The sequence below is a fragment of the Catharus ustulatus genome, chromosome 20 (assembly GCF_009819885.2).
Source record: "Catharus ustulatus isolate bCatUst1 chromosome 20, bCatUst1.pri.v2, whole genome shotgun sequence".
Classification (NCBI taxonomy): Eukaryota; Metazoa; Chordata; class Aves; order Passeriformes; family Turdidae; genus Catharus; species Catharus ustulatus.
The window spans coordinates 879,943-894,611 of NC_046240.1; the positions used below are offsets into that span (position 1 = coordinate 879,943).

General features: G+C 49.0%; 1 protein-coding gene across 2 annotated transcripts in view; it reads right to left on the minus strand.

Annotated features, from left to right (window-relative positions):
- The window catches only part of STX8 (syntaxin 8), an 87,671-nt gene that overhangs the window by 31,618 nt on the left and 41,384 nt on the right, over window positions 1-14,669 (minus strand). For both annotated transcript variants that reach the window (XM_033076731.1, XM_033076730.1), the window contains one exon: window positions 1,079-1,180. In XM_033076731.1, coding sequence (XP_032932622.1) covers window positions 1,079-1,180 — 102 coding nt within the window. The remainder of the gene's footprint in view (window positions 1-1,078; window positions 1,181-14,669) is intronic.

Consider the following 14,669-nt stretch of genomic DNA (forward strand, 5'->3'; position numbering starts at 1 on the left):
CTAAAATAAAAGAGTCAGTCATGAACTCTGCAGTCATGCCTTTAATTCCATCTGCAGTTGGTACGAGAGAGCTCAGAGACAAATGACTCTGACAAGTCAACTTTAACCTCCAGAAGAAGCCACAGGTTTTCATCAACCTACATCAACCAAGCTTTCAAAACGTTATCACTGATGGAGAACCAAATAAATCCCTGAAATTGTCAGTGCTGGAAAGATGCTTCACTGCCAGTCTGAGCTGGGGAGCTTCTGCAGCCAGAGCTTCATTCCACAGAACAAAATCTCCCAGCAGCCACAAACAGGTTGCGACCACATCAGCCCCTGGCTTTCTCTTTACTGAACTGTATAAACCAAATTTCAACAACTCCTGACTGAAAGTCAAATTTCTGTAGAGCACTGTGAGTCTTCTAGCATGACAAAAACCAGACATGCTGATTCCAGAACTGAACTGCCACCACCTCCCCAGGGACTTCACCCCTCAGTCAGTCACTGTCCCCACACAATGACATTTTCTGCCATCATCCACAGCATCCTCTCCTGGTCAGTGCTACCAGCTCTCAGCTCTTCATCCAAACCTGCCTACGATTATCACCTCTCCTTGGCTCTCTGGAGAAGGAGGCCAGTTTGGCTTTAGCAGCTTGCACATCACTTCAGGAGTCACCATGGAGGATTTCATGCCTGGCAGGCTTTGAGTGCTGCTGGGTTAAGAGCTCATCCCCGCAGGACACCCCCAGGAACGCCCCTGCGGCCTCGCTCCCCGCTGTGCCAGCTTTGTGAGAGCTGGTAGCAAGTTTGTGTAAAGCTAATTAACATGCACTGCTCTAATTTCAAACCATTTCATACAATCAGGATATTGTGCAACGCTGGAGTCAAATGGCTCAAGGAAATCAAATGCACCAGCACTTCAGCACAGCCAGTCAAATCTGCTGGAGATGTTTGGAGTGCTGAGGTTTGTGCCTTTGAAAGAAGCTGTCCTTGGCGGGGAGCACATTGCACAGCAATTAGCAACAGTTAATAAATGCACCTCATCAGCTAAGAACTGCTCTGGTATGGAATGATTTGTGCTGGAGCCATTTCCTACCGCAGGACGTTGATTTCTTGTCCACCATCTTCACGTGCCGTGTCTGGGTGCGCAGCCGGTCGTCCGTGTTCTCCACCAGGTTCGTGAGGTCATCGATGATCTCTGGGGAAAGAGGAACAGCAGCATTAAATCTGAGCCCCCAGCACCCCTGCTCAGCCAACCTCCTGTTGAAATGGGAACCAGCTGCATCCTCCAGTGGGACAGAGCAGTGCTCACATCACTGAAAGGTCCAAATACTGGGAGATACCACACCAGAGACTTCAGGTTCAGAGCAGTGCTCCACTGCAAGAATTCAGGAGAAAGTACAGCCTGAAGTGGAGGAAAAAATACAGCCTGAAACAGCAGCATCAGTCTAGGAGGTCAAGGAGTACAGGATGATGGCAGCCACAAAGCTGAGGTGAATTCCCTCACCAGGCCAAAGTGAGGGAATTAGTGCCTATGCTATAGCAAATCTGGAGTATCAGTCCCTGGAACAGCATCTCAACACTTGGTCACATCCCTAAACCACATCCACCATCTTCCCAAAGGCTTCTGAGAGCACTCAGTGCAGTCCTGACCACACGACCATTGCAGGCACAAAGTCCTGCCTTGGCTCCCTCCTGCAGCTGTGGGTCTGGCAGCTCTCCCTGCAGCCCAGAACATCCTCTGGGAGAATCAAAGTGGGCAAAGTTTCCCCTACATCAAGTTTTAAGAGACAAGAAAGAAAAACTTGAAGCCAATCCACCCTCAACCTCCTGTAACTGATGGCTTTAATTTTGTCATGGAAAGCAGAGCTGGTACAAGGCTTACACTGAGAGTGGTTAATGGGATGGCTGAAAATGAAAAGCCACTAAATTTCCTTCCCACTGCCTGTTACGCTCTGATTTCCCTGGAACACACAGCCAGTGCTTCTGGTGTCTGAACACACCATGCTTGCCCTCGCCCCGCAGGTAGGAGAAGGTTCCTTTGTGCATGATGAATCAGGAGAGGACAGCAGCCAAGCCCCGAGTGCTGCTGCACAGCCTCTTGCTCTGCTTCCACCTCCAGCACTCCCCCCACTACTGATCCCCGTCTCTGCAAGTCCTGCCTGCCTTGCCAGGCTTGTCCCCCAAGCCAGGCGTGGGGACAGTGGCTGTACCCTGGTCTCCTCTGTACTCCAGTAGGTCCTGGCACTGGAACTCTGCCCTGAGGAAACCCTGGGTGCAATGGCCCTTAAGCAACAAAAGCAGAAGTCAGAGCACACAGCATCCAGTTAGCAAGACAAAGTGATATCCTGCCCAAATCTGTGGATTATAACCTGTATGGATGATGGTAGAGGGCTAAAGAACACAACTCCCATCAACAGGCAGGGCTCTTATTATTAAGGCTTATTGCTTTGACTGTATTCCTTCAGACAAAAGATTTCCCAAATGTCTTGACAAGGAAAAGGGGGTGCCAGTGAAGAGGGCATTCCTTGTACTTCCCAAACTCCCCCGTGACACGAGAGGGAGTGTAAGACACTGTCCTTCCAAGAGCAGTGCCAGTGTGTGACATGAGTTCTTGCAGCTTCCCTGCTGACATCCCTGTGACACCAGCAATTGAATGGGAATGGTTTTCTGCACCATTTACCTTCCCAGAGTGGATCACAGAAACTCCTGAGCTGGAAGGGACTCACCAGGATCATCCAGTCCAGCCCTTGTTCCTGCCCAGCCACCCCAACAATCCCACCCTGGGCATCCCTGGCAGCGCTGTCCAAACGCTCCTGGAGCTCTGGCAGTCTTGGGGCTGGGACCATTCCTGGGGAGCCTGGGCAGCACCCTAACCCTAACCCAGCACCCTCTGGGGGAAGAACCCTTCCCTGAGCTCCATCCTAACCATCCCCTGACACAGCTCCAGCTGTTCCCTCAGGTCCCAGATGTTCATTATGGAGGTGTTTACGTTCTCAGCCTTATCAAGGAACAAGCATGTATCAAATACAGATAAAACCAGTCTGATCGTACACAGAGATAACAAAAACCACATAAAATTATCAAAGTTCTGCAGGCACAAAGGAAATGTCCAAGGCACATGGAGCACGGAGGTTTTGCTCTCCTGGAGAGCTGAGACATTTAAGCACCATCCTTGCAGGTCACGTTTCTGTCTGCTCCACAAACACTCTGTCATCCCCAGTGAATCCCTATGTAAAATGATACCAGTGTCTAAAAAGTCCTGTACTTTGAAAATGTACAGCTTTCCTAAAATATGAGCTCCTGATTCCTGTCCTGCAGTCCAGAGCGTCCCTGAATCCCCACAATGGGAGGGCAGAGGGCAAACATCAACCACTTCCCTGTGTTTTACCCCCTGGATCTGACCATCCACCCCACCAACACTGTTCTATTCCAGACACAAACCCTCCAGATTTTCAAAGTTGTTTGAAATACTTAAAATTATTGTTCATCAATATCACTGCACTCAGTATTGTCCATCCTACACCAAAACACATTTTCCCAAGGGATGGGAGGCATTTTGTGTGAGCTACAAGGTTTGTTCATTTTGCAGTTCAGATATTCACCCTCCTCCCCCTTCCACCCAACTTTCCCAGGTCTGACATCTGCAAAGCCAACAATATTTTGGGGAAACTTTATCTGTCCTGCGTGATTCAGCACACAGGAAGAGCAGGACAATGCTGCCTGCAAGGGCAGGACTGCTCATGTTTGCCTCTCCATGAAAAAAAAGTGCTGCAAGTTCCCATCGTTGTCAAGGACAAAGTGATAAGCATGCTTGGGAAATTGGAGACTTTCCTCTGCCAGCACTGACCAGACCCTCCTTGAAAAACATCCTGGTGAACAAGCTGTAGCTAAATGAGAACAAATGTGAACAGGAAAATTTTCTGTCATCATTTCAAAGCCCAAGGCATTGCAATTGGGATTGTGTGTAGAACCTCTCCTTTCCTATCCCCCTGCCAGGACTCATTTCTGAACCAAAGAACCAAAGGGCTGCCCTGGACATCCTGAAAGAAGCATTTCTCCATGTATATATAAACATGGTTTTTGGCACAGATGGTGTCCAGGGGAGCAGGGCACTTCACCCAACACACAAAGCCCAAAGCTCAACTAGCACACAGCCCTTTGATGTCTGGAGAATGCTGGAGCACTCATGGCGGGACCTGGAGGTCTGAGGAGCTGGAATAGGGAGGAAACCCAAGGAAGTTCTGACCGCACTCCCAGAAGTCCAGTCCAGCAGGTTCTCTAGGCCAAAGTGCCCTTGTAACCAAAAACATCCAGAAGAGAAACATCCATCATCCATCCATCCATCCATCCACTGCACCCACAAACGCCCTGTTCAGGTGACACCCAAGCACAAGGCAGTGCTCCACCTCCCTGTAAATGAAATATTTCTCCCCACTCCAAAGCAAAGGAAATCAGTGCTGGATAAGGCAGAGTTGAAAATTAATACTGGATTTCGAAGGTGGGCACCAAGGAATCCATGGCTAAGGAAGTCCTCAGAGCAATGACACTCACAGGTTCCCACCTTTCCTGACCCACCTGCAACCCCCTCTGCCCTTCAAGCTGGCAATTCCATGTTCTAACACCTCCCATTTAGCTGGCTATGCAAGGAACAGGCTAAAAAAAGATGGAGAGAGACCTGAAAAGAGGGAAGGAGCCAGGTCCCCCTGGCGGGAGGGAGCAGACGGGGAAGGCAGGCTGGCTGCTGGTGACCTTCCAAAGGACACTTCTGTAACTCAGCACTGCAAACCACAACTCAGCCAGGAACAGTAATTTAGCCAAGGTCTCCTTTCAGGGAAGCAGGATCTTGAAGAAGAAGATAAAAACGTAGTGCCCAACCCCAGCACTAAACTCAGAGTCACTTAAGCACAGCTGAAGTGGGAGAAGTTTGAAGGTCAGTGCTGGAGGTGAGCTTTGGCCAGGAGCTGCTCCATCAGCAGGCACTGCTCAAAAACCACTGCTACAGCTCTCCCCATCCCTGCACACGTGTTCCTGTGCTGCAGTGCCAGCCACCAGCCAGGCAGGACATTCTGGAGCTGCTAGGAACTGAGGCAGCCCAGCATTCCCCATGAAGTGTCCAGTCTCTGCAGGAAGGCACTTCCAGGTCTCCTCACCTCCCTCCTGCCAGGCCATGGCAGGGAAGCACCACCTCTCCCTACAAATCTGGGGAAATTTGGGTGGTTTTTCTGCTGATCCAAGCTACAACATCTGGGATGGAGCCCTTAACAAGGCCAGGATTTCTTCAGGTTTGTGTCAGACAGCAAAATAATGGTGGGATTTGAGGTCAACACAGACGTACCTGAAACCAGGACAGAAATCAGGGCAGGTCTGGGGGACACAAGTGTGGCTGCAGTGCTGCCCTAGCTCCTGCAGGCATGGGCCAGCCATGGAGAGGGCAGGGGCAGTCCCTCAGCAAGCTGGCATCAGTTCCACACACGGGACTTACAGAGAAAACACGCAAGGAAGGAGCAGCAAAGCCAGCCCATGACGGTAAAAATGCAGGGTGATATATTCCGAAATACTTGATTTTTTCTTTTGGTTCTAAATCGCACAGCAACAGTTTTTGATCCTAGGCAATGTGTTTTGGACAGTGCAGAGCAGACTGAGCGTGGGTCCAGGTCAGAAGAAGCATCCCTGAGGAAGAGGTGGGAGAGGCTGGAAGTGCAGCTCTGTCCCATTCCAACATAACTCTGCCTCCCACCAAGGGGAGAGCTGTTTACTGGAAAAAGCCTGAGCAAAGTGAGGAAAATCTCCTCCTATTTTTTTATCCAAAACCAAATAAATTTTGGTTTTGTTTAATAATTTGCATTAAATGTGCACAGGAACAATCTGACAGCAGTGGTAAGGGTGGCCTTAGACACATCCCTGAAACCACATCTGCTGAGAGCTAAAAAAATTAAAGATTTATGCAAAGGACACCAAGGGAAAACAGATGATAAAAAACTGAGCAGAAGAAATTGTATGGGATTCTAGGAATTTCTCAGGGAAAAAAGCTCATCCTTCATTTCCTTTTTCCTTCAGAGACTTCAACGCTGCCATGAAAATCAGAAATGTTCTGTTTTAGTACTGAAATCCCTGATACCTGCTGTGGAAAGCTGGTCGTGCTTCTCTCCAGCCACAGCATGGATAATTTCAGTGCCTCCCATGGCCAGGAGCCCTCTAGGCTGGAGCTGGAGCTCATTCCTGCAGGCAGGGAATGCAAACCCTGGCTGAGCTGCCTGGAGCAGCCTGTGCTGTCCACTGTCTCATCTGCTGCCCCTCCTGAGGCCACCAGCTCAGGACCTGGGTTTGCCCAGAGCAGCAGCACAGCACAGCCACAGCTCCTCCAGCAGCACTCCCAGCCACCTTTCCCACATTCCCAGCATCTCTGCTGACATTCCCAACAATCCTTCCAACTGCTCTGCCTCTGGCAGCCCATCTCCTGTGGCAGCTCAGCCATCATGTCTTTCTACAACTGGCCAGAAGTTTTCCAAGGGAACAGCTTCCCCTGGAAAGCCTTTGGCAGATGGCAAACCCAGCCCATCCCAGTTCCATGGGCCAGGATCACTAGTGTTTCACCTCCTCGAGGGTGCCCTTTGTGCTGGAACTCCTCCCTGAAGTGAATAACCAAATGAAATTGTTTTGTCAACAAAATGAGGAGCTCAAACTCTTACAGAGAGCAGGAGCCCCTGTTGCAGCTCTTTCAGCCACTCTGTCCTTCCTCCCTTTCCAGCTGTGCTGCAGGGGACAGAGGAGCAAATGGACTGTGCGGACGTGAGATCACAGCACAAATTACGATTGCACCATGCTCTGCAGGGCCCAACAGCAGTGAGGACACAGAGTTACAGGACAGGGATCAAGGTGCATGTTTCAGCCAAAGCAGTGTCACTTTGGAGAGGACAAGGCACAGCATGGGGGGCAGCACAGGGACATGGAGCTGATGCTGTCCCTCTCAGTGCCATGGGCCCTCTGTGATGTTTCTCCTGCTAAGCGGCTTCTTCTGGAGGGCTTAAACTCCTGATTCTGGGGAAATCCCTACAGGGGTGGAAGCCAGGCAGAGCTAGAGAGCACGAGGAACTTGATGTTTCATTTTGCAGGAAACCATGGGGGGTTTCCCTAATCTTTCCTCACTCAAGAGCAGGACAATGACCTGGTTCCTTTCCATCCTGTGTCTCCCTGTCTCTCCCCATGTCCCACACAGCTGCACCACTTTTCTGAGGGCACAGGAGTTGTTTTTTGAAATCACTCTCCTTAATGGATGGATGACCATATCTCTTCCCATGAAGTGGAACAGGTTTTAGACTTCTGCATACATGACTTAACACTAACAGATTTTTTTTGTTGTTTATTTTCTTTAAAATGCATAAAAAGCCACATTTGGTTTTGGCAACTCCATCTTTAACCTGAACCCATCCTGTCTGTGGAGTGAGAAACCCAAAAAACAAGCAAAAGCAACCATGTGAAATTCAGCACTGGGAGAGAGAAACAAATCTGGGGTTTGATCAGTTTAGCAGAGCGGTGCTGCTGACCAAAGGTTTCCTTAGAAATGTTTGGATTTTCCATGGATTGAAATTTATGGATCACTCAATAGCATTTATCGATGAGTAATGCACCTCCATGGCCTACCCCACTGAGTCATGGAAGACTCCAGTCAGCCTTAAGAAAACACACAGGGAACTAAAATCCCGACACAAAACCAATTACAGTGAGGCTGGAATTCAGTGCAGAAGCCAAGCAGGCTTTCCTTCCCTCCTTCAGGTCTCTGGTGCCTCAGGAGAAGAGCTGGATACCAAAGAAATGAATCATATAGGGAATGCCAACCTCTGTATGTCCAAACCCCATAATTACACGTTAATAAGAAAGTAAAGCATTGTTCCAAGTGCCAGGCCTATGAAATGAAGATTGCAGCTAATGGAAGTTCATCAGAGACCTGAAGAACCTCAGCACGACGTGCCAGCTGTAATGTCAAGGAGAGTGAAAAGAGAAAAAAATGCAGTCAAAAATACAAAGCCAGGAATCTGAATTTCCCTGGCTGCAGCCATGGCAGGTTTTTGCAGCCCCTCTGAGCTGTGCAGCTCCCTGTGCCAAAGGCAACACAGGACTTCACTCCTGGGCTTGTCCTTCAGCTCCACCTCAAGTCCCCGTGGTGCTCACTGCTCCACAGGACACTGGGACACCAACACTCCCTGCTCTCATCAGTTCTGCACTTCAAGCAAACACCAAGATTCCTTCCTCCACCATCCCACATTTAACTGAGCACATTTAATCTCTTTTTTGGCAGAACTTCCTGTAAGCATTAAAAACCCCAAAAATACAAACTTCTCCAAGGGGTCAAACCAACTTGTTCCTTTGTGTTCCAGCTGTCTCACTCTTTAGGTTTTTAATTAACAGGGATCTTGACGGTCCTTGGGGACAGAAGGGGTCAGAAGTTCTATTTGGGCTCCTGCAGAGAGCATGTCAGAATGTGAACTGGAGGCAACTTTTTGTAATTCTTAAATGAATATTTCTGTTACAAAGGTGAACACAGCAGCGCCAGAGCTGCAGGGAGCCCAGAGGGGATCTCAGCCCTGCAGCTCTGGGGGCTCCAAGTGGCACAAGGACATTTGCCACCCTTCCCTGTCCCTGTGCTGCTGGCAGAGGAGCACTGAGGACTGGGGGGCTGCAGGGCAGGAGTTGTGTCCTGGCCAGGAGCTGGGGACAGCCCCAGCCCCACTCCATGCCCAGGTCCCATCCAGAGGCACTCCACGCTTTCCTGGCTGAAGGTCCTGCAGGGCTCCTTCTGCCTGAGGAACAGAACTCCTTCATTTCCAAGACTGCTCCTGCCTCCTGGAGCTCTTGACAGCAGTGACAAAGGCTTTAGAGCCCAGTGGCCTCTGCCTGCCTGTGGGCAGTGAGGAGCAGCCCAAGCATCCAGCTCAGAATGCCCAGGACCAGCCTAGGCCTCCCCCGAGCCAAAGCCTCACCACCCTCAGGGCTAGCATGTGCCAAAACAAGAGGAACTTGTTTGTTCTGCCACAGAGAACCTCATCACCTGCTCCAAGGACATGTCCAGGCCCTCTGCTTCCACCTTCCACACTGCCTTCATCCATCCCAAAATATCTGACTGTATCTGGGGCAAACATTGATACCCCCAGGCAGCACAGGACACTTCATCCTCTCGAAAGCAGGTCCAGGAGCAGCAGATGGTGACTGGAGGTTGCATGGAGGTGACACAGAACCATCCAAGAGTATCAGCTGTGGGAGCCCTCAGCAGCTCATCCACAGCTACAGAGCAGCACTGGGAAAACAAACACTGCTATCAATTCCAGCTCACACAGTTATTAGTTAAGAGTTGTTATTTTAAAAGCACACACTGAGAAGTTTTCCCTTCTCCAGCTGCTTATTTTGTTTGATTCGAACAAAACCCATGGACATTAATTTTAGCTGTACTTAATTGAATAATTTCTCTGGGGAATGGTTCAGGGACAGTTTTAAAGCAGGCTGTTTCCAAGAGCCATTACTAATTGGCATCTACCACAGCCCCAGTGTGCCAACCAAAATAGTACTTTTGAATGTTACTGGAACTGCTCTCAGCCCAGATGTGTTGAGAACTCGCAGTGATACAAGGCAGGCAAGAACTATATTCACATGATATGGCATTCTGAGGTTCCTCTCTCAGTTATCTGTGAGGAGATAAAAGTCTCCTTCTCTGGAAGTATTTGAGTGTAAAGCCATTTGTTCCTCCCCTTTGCCCCCAACAAGTGACCCTTCCTTTTACTCACTGTGTTTAAGGCACAGCAGCACAGACACCTGAGATCAAACAGAGCTTTAGAACAAAAATATTATTGTAGGAATGATAAAAAGTTGCCCCCAGTTTACAGCACTGGCTGAAGCCCCCAGAGCCACACACCCAGGGCACTCAGTGCACTTGTAATTAATATGCATATTTTTATTCAAATCCAAGTGCCCCAGTAACACAAAGAGATTTTGGGGCCAGACTACCCAAACTTCCAGCAAGATCTTCACATTATGGGGACAGTGTCACCAAATTTTCCTACAGACGTGACTCTGGGAAAAAGCAAGGAAGTCCTGCTAATAGATAAAACACCCATAAAATCTGCATGTCCAGGAAAGCCTGGAGCACTGGGAGGCTGGAAGGCCACTTACACAGCTATAACAAATCCCTGCCAAACAAAACACTTTTCCTGCTACAATGTGTTGGTGCTCTGCAAACTTACAGCAGAAAATGAAAGGACAGAAGCTGTTTCAGACTCTACATTTGTTTGTTTTCCCTTTACCCAAAATCTAAGCAGGATTGTTTAAAATACTGCCTTCAGAAATTGTTGGCAGCACCCAGCCCTGTGTTCTTTTAGCAATGCTCATTTTTCCCAAGTTTTTACACCATTGCAACCCTTTTCCATAGATATCAACAGCTTTCATTACAAATACACATCAGTTGCCACAATTTCCTAAGGTGGTTTAGTAAATCCCCATAAAACACTGTTTTGGCTGCTAAACACCTCAAGCTGAGGTTTCCAGTCCATTTCACAAAAAAAGAAACCAACAAAAGCCCACAAAAATACCAAAATACCTACAGCCAAAACAACCAACACCAAAACAAAAACACCAAAAAAAGTCCAAAAGAGCTATGTTATACCCTACAAAACACTACTTGGCTACTAAACACCCTAAGTTGAGGTTTCCAGAAACAAAGAAACAAAGAAAACCAAAAACCCCACAAAAATACCAAAACAAAAACATTAAAAAAAAAAAATCTGTGTTATACTCCCTGCAGCTGTTGCCACTTTTAAGATCTCCTTGGCAATTCCTGATCCTACACTTCATAAAAGGTGGGCCCACCCCAGGAATGTAACACAATCCTTGTGGGTACCAACAAACCAGGCCTCAGTCCATGCAGAAAAACATAAAAAAAGCAGTGAGGCAGAGCACCTCATCCACTGCTCACAGCCACCTCCACCCAGCTCTCCACCTTCCTGCCATGAGATAAAAAAACCAATTCTCATCTGTTGGCTCTGGTGGCCAACACCTTCAAAGAAAGGAATAGTGGAATTCCTGGCATGTCTAGCAGGCTGTATAAACTCATTCCTACTCAGATGAAAGAAAACTCAACCCAAAAAGCAGGACCATGCCCCAAGAGTTAACTGCAAGGCCATTCCCAGCCCACGAGAATGCCCCACATTTTTCACATTAAGAAGCTCCAAAGCAGGGAGACACTTCATTGCTGCCACAGCCCCTACAATGGAGAATTATTCAACAACTGCAGATGGAGTGCTCTTGGTTTCAATGCAGATTAAAGCAGACTGAGGGAGATGACCAGCAGTGCTCCTGCACAGCTGGAGACCAAACCATGGAGTGCAGCCTGAGGAGCAAAACAGGGATGGATGCTGACTCCAGGGACTCAGACCGAGGGGGTGCCTTCCTCTCCTTCCAGTTTCACCCACTTTCAGAGCAGGCAGTGCCCCTTTCCCATGGCACAAACACAAAGACCACATCCAGGAGGGTTTCCAGAATTGACCAACACAGAGCTCATGCCCTACCACCCTCACCCTTTATAGGAAGATGGGGCTTGGTGTTTTGTTTCCTTTTTTTAAAATGAAAATGCACTTTAGAAATCCAATGAGCACCTTCCCCCAGCCAGACCAGCCTGACCCCACACACTGTGTCTGAAAGAGTGACTCAACCATGGTGAGTTCCCTTCCACCCTGTGCAGAACCCCAGCATCAGGCAGGAACAGATGCAAAATTTAGGGTAATAAAAATTCCTGGTCTGATCTAGTCCTGGCTCTTCATCATGGGAATGCTGCCATCAGCCTCAGAATTCACACAGAGTTTGGAATACTGGGAGTTCACACAACCTTCTGAGTGACCTCAATGTGCAGAGTCAGGGGAGCTGCCACCCTGCAGCAAATTCACATGTGATGACAAACCTGTGACAAACACAGCAGGAGAGGTCATGAGGCCAGCAGGAAAGATGTTCCTCACTAGCCCACTCTTTGCACCAACAGGAGCTGAGAACTCCAGGAAAGTTCCCCAAAACCACACTCAAAATGAGCAAACACCTCTGCCAAGTGCTAAAAGCTGATTGCCACGGGTTCTGCAGGTCTGTCCATCCACTCTGCACATCCACAGCTAAACCTCTCACACCTCAGCCTCACCTGAGCACTGAGGGACTTGTTTCACTCTGCTCCAGATATTCAGAGCAGAGGAAAAGGCAGAGCCATGGATCAGTGGGTCAGGCCTGCAGAACACAACTGCCATTTTAATAAACGCTGGTGCTGGGAAGCAGCCAGCAGAGCATCAGAGTGTTCACCACAAGAGCATCATGCTGTGGACAGCTGCAGGGCATTATCCTCTTGGATCACAAACGAGGAGGAAAGCCACTTCAGAACTGGGCTATCAATCATGGGAGGAACCAGAAAACTTGCAAGTGCTTCATGGTTCCAGTATTGAAAGCAGCTGATAAAGCTAAGGTCAGCCCAGGCATCTGGGACTAATCTCCAGCTGACATCCTTCATCAAGCTCTACTGGAATCAGTGATAAATTGAGGAAATTAGTAAGAGGAATACATCACCTAACAACATGTTCAGAGCTGGGCAAACAGCAGGAATTGGATGCCCTGCAGTGATGGCACTCCTTGGATCTCACTGGCACCAGTATCATGCCTGGCTAGCCACCTGCCCAGAGACTGACAGGCCAAACGCAGAGAGACACATCTCCAGAGCTGGTGGCTCAAAAATACTTCATTCCCAGTCTGCAGGCATGGAAAAAGTTCTGATTACTCAGAGAAGTGGTTAAAACAACAAAAAGAGTGGAAGAAGAACTTCCACAGATAAGACAACCTCGAGTCTACGCATCCCCGTCAGCCTTAGCTAATGATTTTCTTTCTTCCCACTTCCTTCCACCAGAGCTGTGCCAACTTTCCACATGCCCTCCCATTGATTTTCTGCAGATGTGGCTGAACTCGGTGTTTGGGGTGGCTCTGTGCCCATGGGTTTCTGCAGAGCAAGAGGAGGCTGTTGCACGGAGGGAACCCTTACCCAGCTGCTCTGCTCCTCTGTGATTTCCCCTTCCACAGCTCGTTTGCTGGAAGGACCCAAAAGGATTCACTGGCACCAGCTGATCCTTGGGTTTCAGCCTTTGTATTTTTCAGGTTTTCTACTGCTTGGTGTGTAACTCTGAAACTTCAAGTTAGTTCTCTTCACAGAGCAGTGACAAAACAATTCCGTTCTAGCTAGAGAATCAAGGACAAGCAGTACTCAAAAAGCAGAACCAATGGCTAAGGGAAGGGGGCAAGCCAGGGGGCTGAGACTTCATAGCCTGGGGTGTGGTTGGATAATTGACCCCAATATGCAGATGAACCAAAATTCATAAAAGTGTAAAGACTCCTGACCAGGATCCATCTAGGATTTGATTTGGGTGCAGCCCCAGCCAGGCTCTTGCACTGCCCAAGGTGAATCCTTTCAATAAATACTGATTTTATTCCTTTTGCTCTGTCTAGTCTGTTCCAGGTCAGCCTTTGCAGGCATCAGAGCTGCACCAAGGGCCACTGAGGGGCTGGTGCCACCGGGCTGGGGACACTTGTGTGGCTGAGCCCTGGTGTGATGTCCTGAATTGCTGTGTGACAAACTCCAGCACAGGAAGGAAACCACGAGCCCCCACTTTTATCAAGCTGCACAAACAGAGGGTTTATCAAAGTGCAGAGATTGCTGGGGCTCACTGTGCTTCGCCTGCAAGTCCTGCAGGACTTCTCTGATAGCTCTCAGTGCATGGGAACAAGTGAGCACAGTACCTGACTACAGCAGCCACAGCTCAACACCAAACAACATCTTATTAGCCAAAATACATTATTTTCACAGAGAATTTAATTCTAAAAACTGAATATATATATATATATATATATATATATGGCAAAAATCAACTCCTAGTTCTATGTGTGCAATCTCAGAGTTGTTTTTTCCAATTACAGTAATTTCACGACCATAAGGCGCACCGGACTATAAGGCGCACCCCCCAGGAGTCGGCAAAATTCGCAACTTTGTAGATCAGATAAGGCACACCGGACTATAGGGAGCACTTTTTTTTTGCAGCGAGGCTCTGCCCCCAGCTCCCCCCGCGCGGTTGCTGGACGAGGCCCCGTCTCAACCCGGCAGCCATGGGCCCCCAGGCCCGCCTGTACCCGGCAGGAGGGGCACCGTGGGCCCCCAGGCCCGCCTGTATCCGGCGGGGCCAGGGCATGCCCGCCGCCCCTCCGTGCCGGCTCCACAGGGCCGAGGGGTGCCTCTGGAGGGGCGCCTCTGCCTCCACGGGGCCAGGGCGTGCCCGCCACCGCTCCGCCCCACCTCCACCTGGCAGCCATGGCCCTGCTGGCTCCCCCCGTGGCTCGCAGCTCTCACTTCTGGGTAGGCAAATTTTTTGAACTTTGTCCATCAGATAAGGCGCACCAGACTATAAGGCGCACTTCCGGGTTCCGGGGAAAATTTTAGTCAAAAGGATGCGTCTTATAGTCGTGAAATTACTGTACTCAGTTCAGGACATCCTGCTTTAAAACAACACACACTGATACTACAAAAGACATTTTTAGCCCAGGGTTTTTATTTTTTTCCTGACTTTTATCTAGGAAAAACATAAGCCATTTTTGTAATTTGTTAAATTTGCTTTTTAGCATACTTG